The sequence below is a fragment of the Emydura macquarii genome, unplaced genomic scaffold (genome assembly GCF_026122565.2).
Source record: "Emydura macquarii macquarii isolate MOO-44397 ecotype Brisbane River unplaced genomic scaffold, CSIRO-AGI_Emac_v2 contig_2473, whole genome shotgun sequence".
NCBI classification, from domain to species: domain Eukaryota; kingdom Metazoa; phylum Chordata; order Testudines; family Chelidae; genus Emydura; species Emydura macquarii.
The window spans coordinates 10539258-10558870 of NW_027132610.1; the positions used below are offsets into that span (position 1 = coordinate 10539258).

The following is a 19613-nucleotide window of genomic DNA, read 5'->3' on the forward strand; positions in this document are numbered from 1 at the left end:
TCTCTAGGGGAGGGATGGAGGTGTCTCTGGGGAGAGGAGGTTGTGGGGGGTGTGGGAGGGAATGAGGGTGGGGAGTAGGATGGAGGTATCTCTGGGGAGATGTGGGGATGTGAGGAGGATGTGCTGGAGTAGGATGGGGATGTAGGATGAGAGGATCTGTGGGGGGAGGAGGTGTAAGGATGTTGGGGAGTGGGATAGAGGTGTCTCTGGGGAGACGGGGTGCGGGGCTGGGATGGAAGGGTGTCTCAGCAGGGGGTGCGGAGAAGTGGGTGAGCCCGGCTCGTCAGCCGTTGGGTGTGTGGCGCTGCGAGGTAGCTCTTCCCGCCGCAGCTAGATGGCGCCTCTCCCCCGCCGCAGCCGCTCTCCGTCTCCGGTTCCTGGCGCCCGGCCCCGGTTGTGCCGGGCGGGCTCCAGCGGGGGCGGGTTACTTGGTGGCGGCAGAGCCACCATCCTGAGGCCGCTGTTGGCCTGACTGGGCTCCTGAGTCCTGCCGCAGAGGGAGGCGGAGAGCCAGAGAGACGCGCCGCTCCCCTCCCCGCGCCGGCTGCGGCCGCTGCCAGGATGCCTCGGGAGCGCGGCGGCGGCTGCTGCTGGCTGCTCCCAGCGCTGCTGCTGCCGCTCTGCGCGCGGGGTGAGTGGCCGGCCGGGGGCGTTTGGTCTCCGCGCTGCCGGCGGGCGAGAGACGGGCACGGCGGGGAGGCACCGGAGCGGTAGCGGCCGCTCTCCCCCCTCCGCGGGCGGGGATGCGGCTGCGGCGGGAGGTTCCCCCTTCCTCGAAGTTTGTTAGTGGGCTGGGCTGGGGGGAGGAAGAGCGGCCGCCTCCCGGGGCCCCAGCACGGCGCCCTCTGCCGCCAGCCGGCCGGACTCAGCGTGTCCCGCGCCGGGCGGGAGGCTCCGTGGTGATGGCCGGCGCTGAGCGGTTCGCCTGCCGCCGCCGGGCTGCTGCCGGTTGGCCGCGAGCGCCGGGAGGGGAGGGCGCAGGGCCCTGCGTTGCTCCCCTGACACGGGGGAAGGGACCCCAGCTGCCGTTGACGCCAGCCTGGCGGGTCAGCCTCTGGCCGGGCTTCCTGCCTCCTCCCCCCGCAGCTCCAGCTCCAGCCCCGCGGGCTGCGGCGGGATGGGAGAGCCGCTTGAGATGGGATGGGATGGCCTGGCGCGGTTACCAGGGCAGGGGTGTGTCTGGTGCTGTTTTGTGTGAAGAGCTGGTGGAGTGGAGTCGCGCTCACAGAAGAGTAGGGCTGGAGAGTCAAGGAGCCGAGTCCCAGCCCAGCGTGGGACCAAGTAAACGTAGACCATCCCTGACAGGTGCTTGTCCAAACTGCTCTTAAAAACCCCCAATGAGGGGGCTTCCACAGCCTCTGAGTAGCGTCCTAAAGAAATTACCAACCATTAGAGCCGGTCTATTTGGAACAGATGTAAGAATTAGTTTGTTTTAAAAACAGATGATATTTACCTGACAAACTAATTCTTACATCTGTTCGAAATAGCACTGTAGGCCAGGGGCACTGCAAGGATTTTAGGGTGTGTGAAGCACATTTTAATAAAGACGAGTGTGTCATGGAGCATCTTCCCATCAATCAATACTACAAGGAGCAACTGGAAAAGGAAATATTTTCTAATATTAATGTCATTTGAAAGAGGAGAGAATAAAAGAGGAGAGTTAGTCCCATGTGAGCAGATGGCTGTCCACAAACCAGTGGTCTGCATACAACAGTTTGGAAACCACTGCCTTAGATAGATAAAAATGGAAAACCTCTTCCAAATCTAATTAGTTTTTCTTTACTTGTGTGCTGAATTTTTTGGGAAAATGATGTAGCCATGTCAATTTGTTCTTAATCAACCTTGATATCTAGTGTTTTTTCACTAGCACAATTTTGAGGCTGCAAACCCTGCAGGGGAATATTTAAATATAAACAAACTTTAAACTGAAATAAAAAATATTGATTTTTTTTTTGTCTTTCTCACGAGAATAACTGGGGCTAACCTGTATTTTGGGATTTAACTATCTGACAGTCTCTTTTTAAAGCCATATTTCAATCCATCTCAGGATGAAGGATTTTGCTTGAATGTAAATATCTCGCTGAAATAGTCTCCCTGATAACTTGATGAATCTCCCTTACTTCAAATTGTCATCACAGCCTGAGAATAGCAGCCTCAAGTTTATTGCTGCATATGGGGAAAGTCAGTTAGCTTTAAAAAAAGGAAAACCTTAACAGTGAATTGAGGAGACAGGAATGAACTGTAGGTGTATGGACCCAATTTAGGTCAGTGGGTGTCAGTGTTGGTCTAGGGATTTGCTCACATGGAGCTCATTGCTGGATCAGGGCCTTAGTTTGTGTAGTCTTAGAAATATCTTTTTCTTTTATGCTAAAAGCAGCCTCTTCGTTCATGAGCATCTCACACTTTTCAGTTGGCAGAGGGAAAGTTGAATATTTCTCTTCACTATTAAAGATTCTTATCCATTGTTATTTAACAAAAAAGGGGTAAAGGTAATTAGATAACATAGAATTTTCTGCTACCAAATGTATTTGTTGCTAACCCACACCGTGGGTAAAATATATTTACATAATTTTATATTTAGTCTTATGTTCAAGACTTTTTCATAAAGAAGCACAACAAATGACCTCTTCCCCTTTCCTCTCCTCCCAAAAAAACCAAACTTATTTTTTGTATAACGAGATTGTGTACAAATTAAACACTTACATGAAGAAATAATTAATAGCTTAAAATGACTTCAGCCTGAATATTTTTTCATACATGTCTCCGTTGCTTCTTTAAGGGGCTAATTCAAAAAATTAAATGTGAGTTTTTTTAATTGCCTTATCTAATGTTTGGGATGCTGGAGCTCACAGTACCCCTCAAAACTCTGGCCTAATAAGTTTCTAGCACTAACAAGACTTTGCTCTTTATGGGTTAGGTCAGAGGCCTTTGAAGTTAATAGGGCAGCAGCAATCAAAAAGAGCTGGTATAAAAACTTTAGTGTAATAGATAAAAGACTGATTTATTTTGCCTGTTTACTGCTTCTAGGCTGCCTCAGTATCAAAGACCCTGATCTGTCTGAGTGACAGCAGCAATTTAGAAGTTACCTTGGGAAACATATCAAGCCATAAACCCTGGTGTTCTGTGAGAATCTGACAAAGGGAGCAAAATAATACAGGACAGCAAAAGAGATCCAAGCTGACAGGATCTCTTTCATTAAATGATAATTAGTAAAAATCCAAGGAACCCCTGCCTCTTATGCTGTACCTACAAGAGGCACCAATATCAGCTGTTTCAGCATTCTACACCTAGCTGTTCCCAAGTAGTTCACATTTTTGAAAACTGCTTGACTGCGTTTTTTGATCTATGTAAACAACACATCAAAAGGCTTTCATGAGATAACGGATAGTACCATAGTCTACCTTTAGCTGAGATTGATGCAAAGCACATGGTTATTTGAATGACTCCCATTGATTCAAAGCTCACTGAAGTCAGGCCCTTAAAAAAGGGAGATATAAGAAATGTTCTTTGGTCCCTTGGTGTGTATGTAGGTATGTATATATGTGTGTGTGTGTATATATATATATGCTTTAGTATTGTCTGGTTATACCATGCTTTTGCTCTAACTTAAATGAAAGATTTTTAATCATTTTAAGTGTGTGAAAGTTCCTCTTGTTTCTAAAATGGAGCACTTAAAGTATTTTTCTTTACATTTACATTATTATAGAATCAGGGTTCATAGTAGTCTGCTGTTCACCTGTTGAGCAATGGAAAAGATAAGTGAGAGCTTTCCCTCTCCAATATTATCTTCCAGTGGCTTTTTCCATCCCAATTTTTGTGAATGTAATGGGAAACTTTAGAAAAAGATCCATAGTAATTAAAAGCAGTTATTTTAATTTCCTAGATTTCAATTTCCAATTTTGGTGGAAATGGGTTGAAAACCAGGGAGTCTGACTTTTTCTGCCGATTCTGGTTTCCATTTCTATTATCAAAGGAAACATGTCAGAGTGGTAAAAATGGGTAAAGGATTTTAAAATATCTACAAGTGTCCTCCTTTACCTTATTCAACTTCAGTTACTATGAAAGTAGGATCAGAATGTTCACTAGTAACGAGCCGGAGAGGGTGAGGACTGGAACTTGACATTTTCAGCTTCTGGCTGATTGCTGTGCAAATCACATAAACTACAGGTGCCAATCAGATCAAAGTCTACAATACTTGAAATATGAAAAATGTAAAAGTAAAATAGGTAACACTTTTGTGATTTCCTTACTGTTTTTTCTTAGACAACTGTAAAGTTTGCCTGCAAGGTAAATTGGTTAATAAGTTTGGTCTATGTGGTTTCTCTTGGTGCCTGCACAACTGGAATGTTCACTAGTTAGCCAAATTCTTTCCATAATGTCTTTATGATTATTATGTAACATGGTAACTATTTAGTGGGGTGTGTGTGGTGTACCTATATTAGTTTACAAATGTTAGGGGATAGGAAGTGTTTCTGGAATTGGCAGGGCAGGACAGGTGTTTGTCCTTGTGATTTTGGAGAACAAAATAAATCTCTTCTAAGAAATGTTCAGTGAAACATACTTCAGTTGTCTGAATGTGTAACAATGTCTGGAGAAAGGCCACTGTTATTGTTATATGTATTGTGGTGGTGCCTAACAGCCCGAGTCATGGACCAGGACCTCATTGGCACAGAGCAGTCAGACAATCCCTGCCCCAAAGAGCTTACAGTCTAGTCTGGGCTCTGTCTTGTGCCTGCTTTTCCGATCACTGAGTAATGTACCTAGTGAGTGGTTCCTGAGTATTAAGAAATTCTCTGAGCAGGCATTTTCTACTCATTGTCTGCCAAAAGGTAATTCAATATTTGTGGATGTTAAACTAGTGGCCTATGTGAATATTTGAAAAGTCTTTCCAGTTCACTTACTGCAAAGGATACAAAGTAAATTTTTGTGTTTATCTGTTGGAAAAGAGCGGGGCTGAAAATTTAATATTATCAGGAATAAGGAGAGTGATCTATTTAGACTACCAGTGTCATTACTCTTCTGGACTATGTTTATCCAAAAAGTAAATTTCTGTGGCCATAGAACAGGGGTCCCCAAACTGTGGGGGCTCAGCAGGGCCTGAGCCAGCCCCCACAAGGGGGCGGGGAGGGAGTGCTCCCCTAGCTCCACTCTGCCACCAGCTCCACTTTGCCCCCAGCTCTTCTCTGGCCTTGGCCACAGTTGTGGCCCTGGCTCCACACCTGGCTGCCAGCCCCGGCTCCTGCCCCCACTACCAGGGCTCAGCTGCTGGCTCTGGCCCCCACTCTCAGCTTCTGGTCCCTGCTCCTGGCTGCAGCTCTGGTGGGGAGGAGCGTGGACACATTCTATTACTGGCAAGGGGGGGTGTGAGAGGAAAGTTTGGGGACCACTGCCATAGAAACTGCATATGGAGTGTCCCAGATGAACAGTAGAAGTAGGAGATGAAAATACCAGATTTAGCTAGGCGTATAGGGTCCACATATCTCTTGACAATATAAAAAAGACAGATATAGAGATTAAGTAGGTTATAAATAACTCCTTAGAGACTTTTTTCTGTGCTGTCAAGGATATAGTACAGTGTGGGTCTTTTTTCCAGGTTAGCTGTGTAAGACTTGATTTGTTTCAAGGTTCCTATAGATTAATATTTTATAAATCTCAAAAGCTGTGTTGCATGAGTTATTTAAAGTTATGATGAGAAAGGAAGTATTTCTTTTCAGTCTCAGTTGAATATTTAATTCAGATCTCCTTATGCAACACCTCACCTGCAAGTTAAAAATGGAGAAAAATGAAACTCATATTTATCTTGCAGTCATGCAAAGCAACACAATTTAGCAGGTAATACATCTTCTTCAGGTTAATGCCCTGTGAATACTAAGTTTCCAAAAAGATGATTTCTTGCATTAATCTTGAAATTAGAATTCTGTCAAATAGAGGACATAGAGCTGTTTTGCATATTCAAGGATTCCTTGTGTAGTGCTCCAAATGCAGTTACTCTGATTCATGTAGTAGATAGAGGATAAGGTTTTGAGGCTAACATAGGGGGATATGGTAAGTGGATTTAGTATAAAATTAGTTGCCATTCTTCCCTGCTAATTTATAATTGGACCTCCTTTCCCGATGCATTAGAAACAGCTATACTGCTGTTCAGAGTATGTGACCAAGAAGTATGATGGCCGTCTCCAATTTTGACAGTTTTATGCCAGCTGTTGGCAGTGTTTGAGAGAGTTTGCACATGAACTCTTTTTCACACTGGATATCCAGTGGGTCTTCTCTATAATAAACACAACCCCTAACCACATGGTAGAACGAGATCTAAATCAACCTAAGGGTAGAATGAAATCTAGGTCCTCCCATGTGATAGCACATTGTGCTATCAACTGAATCACTCAACTGGCCAGATGTTTTTTCTTTTTTAATGGGCTTTATTTTGACTTGAAGCCAAGATCAATTGGCTTCACTTCAAAGAACAATTTTCTGTCCAGAGATGTATGAGAGTATAATTGTCAAGCTACAGCAGTGCAGCTTCTAAAACAGCAAATTGTCTAATGGTTGAAAAGATTATAACAAATATTCTACACATTAAGTGATGCTATTACTTAAATTGCTTTCTTGTCCTATATAGGCAGAACTTTGTCTAATGTGGTGCTCAACTACTCTATTTTGAAAAAAAAATTACTTTGCTTTTTTTCAGCTTTGGGTATAAATGTAGCTGCTGAAGATGCAAAGGAACAGATTGAGCGACTGATATCACAGGTAGTAAATTCTAATTCTGACACAGCAGTAATATACAACCTAGATTATAACATTTTGGGGGCAGAGATCATGGGTAAAATCCTGACCCCTTTGAACTCAAGTGAGAGCTTTGTCATTGACTTTATTGGGACCAGGACTTAATGCTGTCTTTATTTTCTGTGAGGCACCTAGCACATCTTTAGTAATACCACTCTAGAGCCCCTATCTTATAGCTTTTCCCACCCAAAGTATTCTTAGAATAATCACAGTTGGTCCTTTTATTAATTTTATTACATTTCAGTCCCTTTCTTAAACTGGATTTATTTTGATGTTTGTATTTTAAGAGAGTTATATCTTTATTTTTTTTTATTAACACATCCATTTTTCTTGAAATCTTGTAAAACTTGTTTTGCAATTTAGACATAAACTTAGTATATACACAGTTATAAATTGGGCTATGGAAGTCCCCAAATCTGTATTGCTGAGACCTGCAACTGTCATGTTCTTCAACTTTGTGGTATTGATCACATATTGTAGTAACTGCTTTTATACTCTGTCTTCCTCTTCTGTCTTGCCAGTTGGTAATATCAGTTCAAGTCTTTCATTGTCACATGTTTAGGTAGGTGTTTTGGGTGGTTTTTTTTTTATACAATGAGCAGAGTGCTATGGCATGACAAGGAGTACTGTGTAAATAAAATTATTTTATTAAGTAAATGGAGGACAGAAAGATGTTTACTTTCCAGTACTCATTTTAAAATAGAGTAAAAACCTTGATTAATATTTAAAGTTTTATTTTTATATTTAGAAGTTACAGTAGTAAAAATAGATAACTTTGTCAACTACTATCCAGAGTAAGTTTTGAACAAACACTATCAACACAGAGCTCCTCCCTGTCTTCATTTTATAATGAATATAGATAGATAGATAGATAAAGTACACCTGCTTGGTTAGTGGGGATAGGGAATGTTAAATTTTACTTCTTTGTTTCTCAAGTAATTCTATATTAAAATTCAACAAAATGGTGCCTTCTACTAAATTAAATCTGTGACATATTTCCATGCATGCCACTGCGCAAATAAAACTTGCATAACTAATTTTTACATTGTGAGAGCACCACATAAGTAACTCTTAAGTCCAGTTAAAGCCATCCCAGCCCCATTGAATAGAACAACAAAATTTAAATGTTTAAACCAGAACTTTTAGGGAAAAAACCCCACAAAACCAAAAACTAATTAGTCAGGCTCAGACTCTGTGAGCTGTATCTACCTTTTTATTCTTAACCAGCTGAAGAATTTGCATCTAATCTCGTGGCATCATCACAGTTAAAGACCCAATTAATGTGTTTATAACTATTCTTAATTATTGCAGGCTATAAAATTGCTAATCCAGCCCTAATTTTAATAAATTCAGATTTCTGTACCACAAACTTTTGATGTACTGACATATATGCGTTCTGGTATGCAAAATAAAGTCATAGTTGAGGTTAAGATTTTGTCTTGGTTATTTTTAGTAAAAGTCAGGGACAGGTCACAGGCAATAAGCAAAAATTCAGGGAAGCCTTTGACCTGTCCCTGACCTTTACTAAAAATAACCATGACAAAATAGGGTGGGGGGGGGGAGGGGAGGGGAGGGATGAGAGTTGGAACATTGCTTTGGGAGAGGAGTGCAGTTGGGTGGGGTCCAGAACCTGTCGCCTGCAGTGACTGGGAGCTGCAGTGGCTCAGAACTCCCTGGCTGGCAGCTGGGAACTGCGAGGCCCCCAGCTGCCTGCGGTGGCTCAGAGCTCTGGAGTCCCCTGCTGCCCAGGGCCGCTCCGAGCTGTGTGGGGCCCCTGCCACTTGTGGCGGCATGGAGCTATGGGGCCCCCATCATCCACTGCAGCTTGAAGCTCCGCTGCCGACAGTTTGGAGCTCTGGGTTCTCCCACAGCTCACAGTGTCTGGGAGTTGCAGGACCCTTGCCACCCGGGACCCAGCCTGCAGTGGCTCAGAGCTCTACAATCCTCATCAGCTGACAGATCTAGACCCACTACTGGGGGCTGAAGTGGAAAATGTCATGGAGGTTTGTGCAAGTCACGGAATCCGTGACACAATCTTATCCTCAGTAATCGTGTTTTCATTTTTTGGGTTTTTTTTTGCTTTTTTGTTTAGCTACGTCCAATGCAGCTTCTCAGTCAAACATAGAATTAAAAGAAACAATGGAAATCTTGCTTCTGTCACTTTCCAGGCCCTGTTCTTTACTTGTCATGCTCATTATCAAGGCCTTTCTATTTAAACAGAATTCCAAAAACTTCATTCAAAAATTAATTTAATCTCTATTGAGATGCTCTCTTGAGGATTCTGTAGACTGTAATCCTCCATTTATAGAACAGAAATGTCACAGGTGACAGCTGTGCCCAGCTTCATACAACACTATGTGCTCACCAATAAAAACTTGATAATTACCAGGCAGTTTTGCAGGGCATTCCTGTACTTAGAATATGTCATATTGTAAATACTTTTCTATCAATTTATAATAAGCAACAACTACCTGTGTGTAACCCTTGAAAGAACTTACTCTTTAGAAACAATTCCTCCATTTTCTTTTAACATTGTGGATGAGTGCTAACTCAAGGTCAGAGAAGGGACCACAAAGACCAATATTGCACCCATTATAGAGGGCAACCGAGGGTATGTTTACACTGTAACTGGGAGGGGTGATTCCCAGTGTGGGCAGACAGACTCATACTAATTTGAGGTGAGCTAGCACGCTAAATATAACAGTGTGGATGTTGCGGCGCTGGCAGTGGCTTGGACTAGCCGCCTGAACTCAGACTCAGGAGGTCAGGCGGGCTTGGACTTGGGCAGCTGGCCTGAGTTGCTGCCAGTGCTGCAACATCCACACTATTTTTAGTGTGCAAACTTGAGGTAAGCTAGCATGAGTCTGTCTACCTGCACTGGAAATCACCCTTCCCAGCTGCAGTGTAGACATATCTGAGAGAGTCAGTCAGAGGGTAACTTACTGGGAGGTTGAGAGATGCATGTCCAGGCTAGAAGCATTATGGATTACAAATTAAATCCAACTTCAGTTATTTTGTTTATGTTTGTGTGCAAGGCCTGTCTTTCTCCTTGGCTCATGAAATATGTTGGATATGCTAGGTGTTGGACTTTGGAGATTTTGTGTATGGTTCATTAATTTGTTATATTTATGTTGGGGCTATGTATTTGAGTTGATCTGCAGGAATTATTGGGTCTGCTTATTTTAATATATTTTAAAAAATTATTAAGAGTTCCCAGAGATGGCTGCTCTTTTTATTATAATGTTTATAGATGTAACTAACATAAATAAAATGCATTATGTTAATTTTAATGTTAAAAATAACAACCAACTGATATCAAGTTTTGCCCTGTTTGATTTTACAACTTATTTTGAGTCTGAGGGCTGTATGTCTAGAAAGGGTAAGTGTCTCCTCTGTACATCGGATTGAGAAACAGAATTGTAACTGTGTCAGAGAGCAAGGTTATGTGTGCATCAGATCTCTGCATACAGGGTCTATCTTCAAAGTCAGTGTCTACTCTTCATGAGTATTTTGCCCTTGACTTCTTTGCTGACACTGTTACTGAGGGTGACAATTGTGGAGGTGTGTGTTTTGTGATGTGGATATTTGTTTTCTGAAAACTTGACCGAGGCTTTGTCTACACTACAAAATTAAGTTGACCTAAGTTCATGTCCACACTACACCCCTCTGTCAGTGGTGCACATCCTCACCAGGAGCGCTTCTACCGACTTAACTGTGTGGGACATTGTGGGGCACTGACAGCTGGAGCCCCTGTGTGGGTGGCCAGCCAAAAGTCGATGTAAGTAACACATCTCTACATAGATGCAGTGTCACCCTAACTACATCAACCTAACTTCTATGCCTGTCGTGGAGGTGAAGTTATTAGGTCGGTGTAGTGGGCAACTTATATCAAGAGGAGCAATGTTGTAGTGCAGACACTTACAGAGTTAGGTCGATACAACTGCCTTACGTTGACCTAACTCTGTAGTGTAGACTAAGCTTTAAAATACTAGCCCAGTTTGCGTCCCATTCTCTCAGACACTGATTTCGTACATTTGTGATTTCTGGGCTTGGTTACTGTAACTCATATGTGGGTATGAAAGGTGGGCTCTATTTGAGGGAGAGATCCCCAACAAAACATCCAAGAATTAGATGGAGATAGTTGGAAGGAGGAGAGGGATCATAGAATCATAGGGCTGGAATGGACCTCGAGAGGTTATCTAGTCCAATCCCCTGCACTCATGGCAGGACTAAGTATTATCTAGACCATCCCTGACAGGTGTTTGTCTAACCTGCTCTTAAAAATCTCCAATGATGGAAATTCCACAACCTGCTTAGCCAATTTATTTCAGTGATTAACCACCGTGACAGTTAGGAAGTTTTTCCTAATGTCCAACCTAAACCTCCCTTGCTGCAGTTTAATCCCATTGTTCTTCTTCGAGTGATTGCTCATGTCCATTCCACTATAGGTGAGTGCACGCCTCTGTGCACAGTTCCCGGAACTTTTTTCCCCTTAGCAGATCCTGTAGGGCCGGCTCTGGTGCCCCCTGGAGCTCTGCACACATGCCGCAGTATTTGAGGTGCTGCCGGCCCTAAGCCCCCTCAGTTCCTTCTTTCCGCCTGTGACGGTTGCTGGAACTAGCTTTGCTCTCAGCAAATACTATTCCCCTTCTTTGAACTGTTGTTATTTTAAGTAGTTTAGTAAGTTAAGCAGTTAAGTGTTGTTAAAAGAGTAGTTAGAGAAGGAAAGTCCCTGCGGGGACTTAGAGCAGCTGGGCTATGCCCCAGTCACCGGGATTCAAGCCATGTGCCTCCTGCGGGAAGGCTTTCCCGCTCAGCGTCCCCCACGACCGCTGCCTTAAGAAAAGAAAAGTGCAAGATCTCTGCAGGGCTTTCAAACCGAGGACTCAGAAGGACCGTGAAATCTGGTTAAAAGCCCTGCTGATAGAGGCAGTGCTCCGCCCAGCGTCTGAGCCGAACTGCTCCAACTCGGCACCGAGCGTGACCTCGGTGCAGAGTGCACTGCCGGTACCGGCCTTGACTCGGCACCGAGCAACATCACCGGTACTGAAGAGGAAGAAGCAGCGTGTGGAGCGCGGACACTCCCCTGTGCTGTCGGTACGGGCAGGGTTGAGTATGGAGATGCACCGGACCTGGCCCGTTGAGTCTTCTCCAGTGCCTGCATCTCAGATCAGGGAGCCTCCCCCCGACACCTAGGAGTGGGAGAGTGCCCCTGCCGATGCCGTCGACACCGGCGGCTTTTCAGGCGGCAAGAGCCTTGTTGGCCTTGCCTACGCCACCTATGCTCCCCCCTCCGCCGAGGGAGAAGGGGTCGGTGTCACGGGGGAAAGCTGCGTTGGGTCCCCCTGAAGGGCGGTGGATGGCCACTGGGGGGTAGAGCAAAGACTCTCCCTCAGCAGTCACTCCTGGTCGGTGTCGTTGAGCCGGCTTGCTTCGACACAGGACGAGGTGTCTCCCTCTCCGCACCAATGTCAATCACTGGCACCGGAGACAGCACATGCCAGCAGGCAGCACCGGTCGAGGTCTGCCAGGCTGTGCTCGGACAGCTCCTGCTCCAGATCCCTGGCATCGAGAAATTTGCCCGCACTAAGGCAGCGAAGAACCTGGTCACCGTTGGAGGACTTGGCACCGAGGAGTTCGCCCGCACCGAGGCGGCACTGAACCTGGTCGCCATCAGAGGGCCTGGCACTGTGCAGTCCATGACGCGGAACCCGGTCGCTGGAGTCCAGCTCGGCACTGCGGAGCTCGGAGCAGTGTCGATCTTGGTCACCGAAGGAACCTGCGGGGCCGCGAGGCAAGCGGCACTGGAAGTCATTGGTACTGAGACGATGCTCCGGTACCTCTAGCTCTTCGGAGAGCACGCTCCAGACGTCCAGCGATGCTGCTGACTTGGTGGGCAGGGCCATAGCCTCCGCCATCTCCATGAGAAGGTGCTCGTGGCTGCAATCCTCGGGCCTGTCCCAGGAGGTGCAGCAATCGATTCAGGACCTCCCCTTTGATGGTTTGGTCCTGTTCTCTGACCAGACTGATGCGAAGCTGCATGGTCTGAAGGGCTCCAAGGGCCATGCTTCACTCCCTGGGCCTGTACACGCCCCAGGCTTCCAGGCATCAGTCACGGACCCAGGTGCAGCAGCAGCCAAGGCCTCCGCCTAGGCCCTTTCAATCCTATAGAAACAGAGACAGGAATAGGCGGTTTAGAAGGAGAAATCATCCCCCTAGCTCGTCCTCAGACCCCCAGCAGGGGGTCGGGCAACCAGAGGAGACGATTTTGATGGTGCGCCCGAGGGTGGCGCCCCGACTGCTTTCCTGGATCCGTCCCGCCCCTTCCTAAACAGGTTAAGGCCCTTCTATCCCAAATGGGCAAAGATCACTTTGGACCGTTGGGTCCTTGGGATAATCTCGGGACTATGCCCTACAGTTTACATCTACCCTCCCCATCAACCCTCCCCCTACGTCTCTCTTCAGGGACTCCTCTTGTAGGAAGTGGGCACCCTACTCAACATAGGAGCGGTGGAAATGATTCCTCAAGGTGGAAGGGGTTCTATTCAAGGTACTTACTCATCCCCAAGGCGAAGGGGGGGGACTGAGACCCATATTAGACCTGCATTGTCTAAACAAATATGTCAAACGACTCAGGTTTCACATGGTCTCCCTAGCCGCCATAATCCCTTCCCTGGATCCAGGAGACTGGTATACCACCCTCGACCTTCAGGATGCATACTTTCATGTGTCTATCCTCCCCAGCCACAGGCGTTTTCTCCATTTCATGGTGGCTGGCTCCCACTACCAGTTTACAGCCCTACCCTTTGGCCTATCTTTGGCTGCAAGGGTGTTCATCAAGTGCATGGTGGTAGTGGCTGCCCATCTGAGACGAAAGGGTGTGCAAATTTTTCCTTACCTGGATGATTGGCTGATCAGGGGCAGGTCCAGGTTCCAAGTGCAGGAGAGCGTGACCCTCACTTGCTCCATGTACAGCAGGCTGGGACTGCTCATAAACGAGCAGAAATCCACACTAATCCCAGTGCAACATACAGAATTCATTGGGGCCACCCTGGACTCTTCCCAGGCCAGAGCCTCCCTGCTTCAACCACATTCTGAAGCGATGGTCTTTATCATCTCCCATCTGCATCGATGCCCCACGACAACAGCCAGGCACTGCCTACAGCTGTTAGGCCACATGGTGGCCTGCATCTACGTAATGAGACTACCTTGCCTGAGACTCAGACCACTTCAAGCGTGGTTGGCCTTCTTATATGTGCCGAGCAGACACCCATTGGACTGCGTTGTCACAGTTCTCCCGCCTGTCCTACCCTCCCTAAGCTGATGGCAGACTCCCAGGACAGAGATGAAGAGCGTTCCGTTCAAGAAACTGGTCCCGTTGGTCACCCTAATCTCCAATGCTTTGGATGTAGGATGCGGAGCCCACATCAGCGCCAACCTAGGCACTCAGGGGCTCTGGTCGGGGGAGGAGAGGCACCTGCACATCAACATGAAGGAGCTGAGGGCCATTCGCCTAGCCTGCAAGGTGTTCCTCTGATTCCTGACAGGCAGAATGGTGCAGGGGCTGACCGACAACACCGCAGCCATGTTTTACATAAACAGGCAGGGGGGAGTGCGAGGAAGCTATCGTCCTGTGGGACTTTGCCGTGAGGCACAATTTCCACTTGAGTGCCTCTCATCTCCTGAGAGTGAGGAATGACGAGGCGGATAGCCTCAGCAGGTCATTTCTACTCCGCCATGACTGGTCATTGCTCCCAGAGATGGTGGCTATGATCTTTCAGAAGTGGGGCATTCCCCAACTGGACCTATTTGCGTCGGCTTGGAACACAGTTTCCAAGGTTCTGTTCATCCCGGGGTCGTGAGACTGGGACAATTTCCGATGCATTCCTCATGGACTAGACCAGGGGTGGGGAACCTTTTTGTTGCCAAGGGCCTGATGGTGGCCCTGGCGGCGGGCGGGGATTCGGCGGCAGGGGGGGATTCGGCGGCGGCACAGTTACGTGTGGGGCGGTACCCGCCGCCCGAATGCCGCCGCCGTTTCCGCCTTTTCGGCGGCGCGGTTTTACAGTGTCCACAGGGTTCCGTGGGGCAGTAACCGCCTCCGGACTCCCCCCACCGCCGAAAATGGGCAGACGGTGGCAGGGTTTCGGCGGCAGGGTTTCGGCGGTGCAAACTTCCCGCCCGCCCGCGGGCCGGATCAAGTTTTTTCGCGGGCCGGATCCGGCTCGCGGGCCGGAGGTTCCCCACCCCTGGACTAGACGGAGGCCCTCATGTATGCGTTCTTGCCCATTCCGCTCCTACCCAAGGTCCTGCTGAAAATAAAGAGGGACAGGGCGAACGTTATACTCATCGCTCCAGCCTGGCTGAGACAGCACTGTTTCAGCATGCTGCTGGAGCTTTCGATTGCCCCACCCCTGGAGCTCCCGAGGCAGCACAACCTTCTATCCCAGGATCACGGTTGCCTATTGCACCCGGACCTGGACTCCCTGCTCCTCACGGCCTGAAGGCTCTGTGGCTGACGGAGGGAGAGAGAGCTTGCTCCGTGCAGGTCCAGCAAATCCTGCTTGGCAGCAGGAAACCTTCCACACAGGTCGTGTATCGGGCTAAGTGAAGGCAGTTTACCTGTTGGGCGGAGTCTTGGGGTATTCCGCCCAGTCTCTCGCCTGTACAGGCGATCCTGGAGTACCTGCTCCAGCTAAAGCTCCAGAGTCTGGCTCTGGCCTCATTGAAGGTTCACCTGGCGGCCATTTCGGCCTTCCATCAGCCACTAGAGGGGAGATCCCTGTTCTCCCATCCCATGTCGGTCAGGTTCCTCAAGGGGGTGGAGAGGCTTTATCTGCAGGTCCGTGGCCTGGTGCCTCCCTGGGATCTCAACCTGGTCCTCTCGAGACTCACGGGGGCCCGCCTTTGAACCCATGGCTTCATGCCCTCTTCTCATCCTTTCATGGAAGGTACCCTTCCTGGTGGCCATTACCTCAGCCAGGAGGGTCTCCGAGATTAGGGCCTTGACCTCGGATCCCCCTTATACAGTATTCTATAAGGACAAGGTCCAGCTGAGGCCGCATCCAGCCTTCCTACCCAAGGTGGTTTCCCAATTTCATTGTAACCAAGATATTTTTCTCCCCATGTTCTTTCCCAAACCTATCGTTTTGGGGGAGGAGAGGAGATGGCATTCGCTGTATGTGAGATGAGCCCTGGCCTTCTACATCGAGCGTACAAAGCTCTTCCGGAAATCGACACAGCTCTTCGTCGCAGTGACCAACCGGATGAAAGGCTCACCTGTCTCCACCCAGCGCATCTCCTTGTGCATTACATCATGCATCAAGTTCTGCTACCAGCAGGCGAAGGTGCCACTTCCAGGAGTCATCACAGCGCACTCAACCGGAGCTCAATCCTCATTTACAGACTTTCTGGAGAGAGTGCCCCTGCAGAACATCTGCAAAGCTGCCATCTGGTCGTCGGTGCATACCTTCATGTCCCACTATGTCATCGTTCAGCAGGCGAGAAAGGACGCAGGATTTGGCAGAGCGGTGCTGAGGGCAGCTCACCGGTAACTCCTACCGACCTTCATAGGTATTGCTTGTTAGTCACCTATAGTGGAATGGACATGAGCAATCACTTGAAGAAAACAAGATTACTTAACCAGTAACTGATGTTCTTCGAGATGTGTTGCTCATGTCCATTCCACAACCCACCCCCTCTTCCCGCTGCCGGAGTTGGCAGAAAGAAGGGACTGAGGGGGCGTTGGGCTGGCAGCACCTCATATACCGTGTCATGTGTGCAGGGCTCCAGGGGGCGACGGAGCCAGCCCTACGGGATCTGCTAAGGGGGAAAAAGGTTCTGGGAACCGTGCACAGAGGCATGCACTCACCTATAGTGGAATGGACATGAGCAACACATCTCGAAGAACAGCAGTTACTGGTAAGTAACCTTGTTCTTCTTGTCCCGTCCTCAGAGGCCAAGAAGAAAATTTTTTCTCCCTTCTCCTTGTAACAACTTTTTATGTACCTGAAAGCTGTTATCATGTCCCCTCTCAGTCTTCTTTTCTCCAGGCTAAACAAACCCAGTTCTTTCAGTCTTGCCTCATAGGTCACTTTTTCTAGATCTTTAATAATTTTTGTTGCTCTTCTCTGGACTTTCTCCAATTTGTCCACATCTTTGCTGAAATGGGGTGTCCAGAACTGGACACAATACTCCAGTTGAGGCCTACTTAGCGTGGAGTAGAGCAGAAGAATTACTATTCGTGTCTTACTTACAACACTCCTGCTAATACATCCCAGAATCATGTTCATTTTTTTGCAACAGCATTACACTGTTGACTCATATTTAGCTTGTGGTGCACTATGACTCCCAGATCCCTTTCCACAGTACTCCTTTCTAGGCAGTCATTTCCCATTTTGTACGTGTGCAACTGATTGTTCCTTCCTAAGTGGAATACTTTGTATTTGTCCTCACTGAATTTCATCCTATTTACCTTAGACCAATTCTCCAGTTTGTCCAGATCATTCTGAATTATAATCCTATCCTCCAAAGAACTTGCAACCCCTCCCAGCTTGGTATCGTCCGCAAACTTAATAAGTGTATTCACTATGCCATTATCTAAATCATGGATGAAAATATTGAACAGAACCAGACCCAGAACTGATCCCTGCAGAACCCCACTTGTTATGCCCTTCCATCATGATGTGAACGATTGATAACTACTCTCTGAGAACGATTTTCCAACCAGTTTTGCACCCACCTTATAGTAGCTTCATCTGGGTTGTATTTCCCTAGTTTGTTTACGAGAAGGTCATGCGAGACAGTATCAAAAGCCTTACTAAAGTCAAGATATACCACATCTACCGCCTCCCTCTTATCCACAAGGCTTGTTACCCTGTCAAAGAAAGCTATCAAGTTGGTTTGACGTGATTTGTTCTTGACAAATCCATGTTGACTGTTACTTATTACCTTTTAGATGTTTGCAAATTGATTGCTTAATTATTTGCTCCATTTTCTTTCTGGGTAGAGAAGTTAATCTGACTGGTCTGTAATTCCCCCAGTTGTCCTTATTTCCCTTTTTGTAGATGGGCACTATATTTGCCCTTTTCCAGTCTTCTGGAATCTCTCCTGTCTTCCAAGACTTTTCAAAGATAATAGCTAATGGCTCAGATATCTCCTCAGTCAGCTCCTTGAGTATTCTAGGATGCATTTCATCAGGCCCTGGGGTGACATGAAGACATCTAATTAGTCTAAGTAATTTTTAACTTATTCTTTCCCTATTTTAGTTTCTGATCCTGCCTCATTTTCGCTGGCATTCACTGTTACACGTCCAATTGCCACCAACCTTCTTGGTGAAAACTGAAACAAAAGTTATTTAGCACCCCTGTCATTTCTGCATTTTCTGTTATTTTATTGTTTTTCCTCCCTCATTGAGTAACAGGCCTCCCCTGTCCTTGGTTGTCTTCTTGCTTCTAATGTATTTGTAGAAGGTTTTCTTGATACTCTTTATGTCTATAACTAGTTTAATCTAATTTTGTGCCTTGGTCTTTCTAATTTTGTCCCTGCATACATGTGTTATTTGTTTATATTCATCATTTGTTGTTTGAACTAGTTTCCACTTTTTGTAAGACTCTTTTTCGACTTTTAGATCACTTAAGATCTCCTGGTTAAGCCAGGGTGGCCTCTTACCATACTTCCTATCTTTCTTACGCAATGGGGTAGTATACTCTTGTGCCCTTAATAATGTCTCTTTGAAAAACTTCCAACTGTCTTCTATTGTTTTTCCTCTTAGATTTGCTTCCCATGGAATCTTACCTACCAAATCCCTGAGTTTGCTAAAGTCTGCCTTCTTAAAATCCATTGTCTTTATTTTGCTGTTCTCCCACCTACCATTTCTTAGAATCATGAACTCTATCATTTTGTGATCGTTTTTGCCCTTTCCACTTTCAAATTCGCAACCAGTTCCTCCCTGTTTGTCAAAATCAAATCTAGAACAGCCTCTCCCCTAGTAGCTTTCTCCACCTTCTGAAATAAAAAATTGTCTCCAATACATTCCAAGAACTTGTTGGATAGTCTGTGTCCTGCAGTGTTATTTTCCCAACAGATATCTGAGTAGTTGAAGTCCCCCATCTCCACCAAATCCTGTGCTTTGGATGATTTTGTTAGTTGTTTAAAATAAAGCCTCATCCACCTCTTCTTCCTGGTTTGGTGGTTTGTAGTAGACCCCTACCATGACATCATGCTAATTTTTTAACCCTTTTATCCTTTCCCAGAGACTTTAAACAATTTATAGTTAGAGTCCCAGGTTTTTTGTACATGCGAAATAACACTAAATAAAATGAAAACCAATGTATACAAATAATTAAAATGAAAAACTCCCCCCGCAGTGGTAACTCCTGTGTTTCTTGTCCTGTGGGCTTGGCTTAGCTCCCTGCTTAAGGAGTTTGTGAACTCATACACAGTTACAGTGCTGCTCAGCTTTGGCCTGGCCAGCCTCCCGTCTCCCCTCACTCTGCAACCCCACCCCCAGAGGTAGGATCTTGCCCTTCCCTGTGTGGATAAAATGAAATCCTCCCTCCCCTCCCCCAATGAAAAATCATAAAGAATTTCATGGCAGTCTATTTATAGTCCGGAATTAACCATCACAATGGGAAATTAAGAATAAGTTCACTATTTAACAATCAATAACAAACAGTACTTTGCACTTAGTTTGTTCCATCTGAGCATCTCAAAACACTCTATAAGCAGAATTAAACCTTATTCAATCCCTATGAAATAGATATTTATCTTGATTTTGCATGTGGGGAAAATGAGGCATTGAGGAACTGGAACTCCATTCTTTTTTA

General features: G+C 46.3%; 1 protein-coding gene across 2 annotated transcripts in view; it reads left to right on the forward strand.

Annotated features, from left to right (window-relative positions):
* The first annotated feature begins 277 nt into the window (after positions 1-277).
* B3GLCT (beta 3-glucosyltransferase) overlaps positions 278-19613 on the forward strand; it is a 135025-nt gene continuing 115689 nt past the window's right edge. The window contains exons 1-2 of one of the 2 annotated variants that reach the window (XM_067562943.1): positions 278-631; positions 6689-6750. In XM_067562943.1, coding sequence (XP_067419044.1) covers positions 562-631; positions 6689-6750 — 132 coding nt within the window. In that variant the 5' untranslated portion in view covers positions 278-561. The remainder of the gene's footprint in view (positions 632-6688; positions 6751-19613) is intronic. The other variant, XM_067562944.1, reaches the window with a different exon arrangement.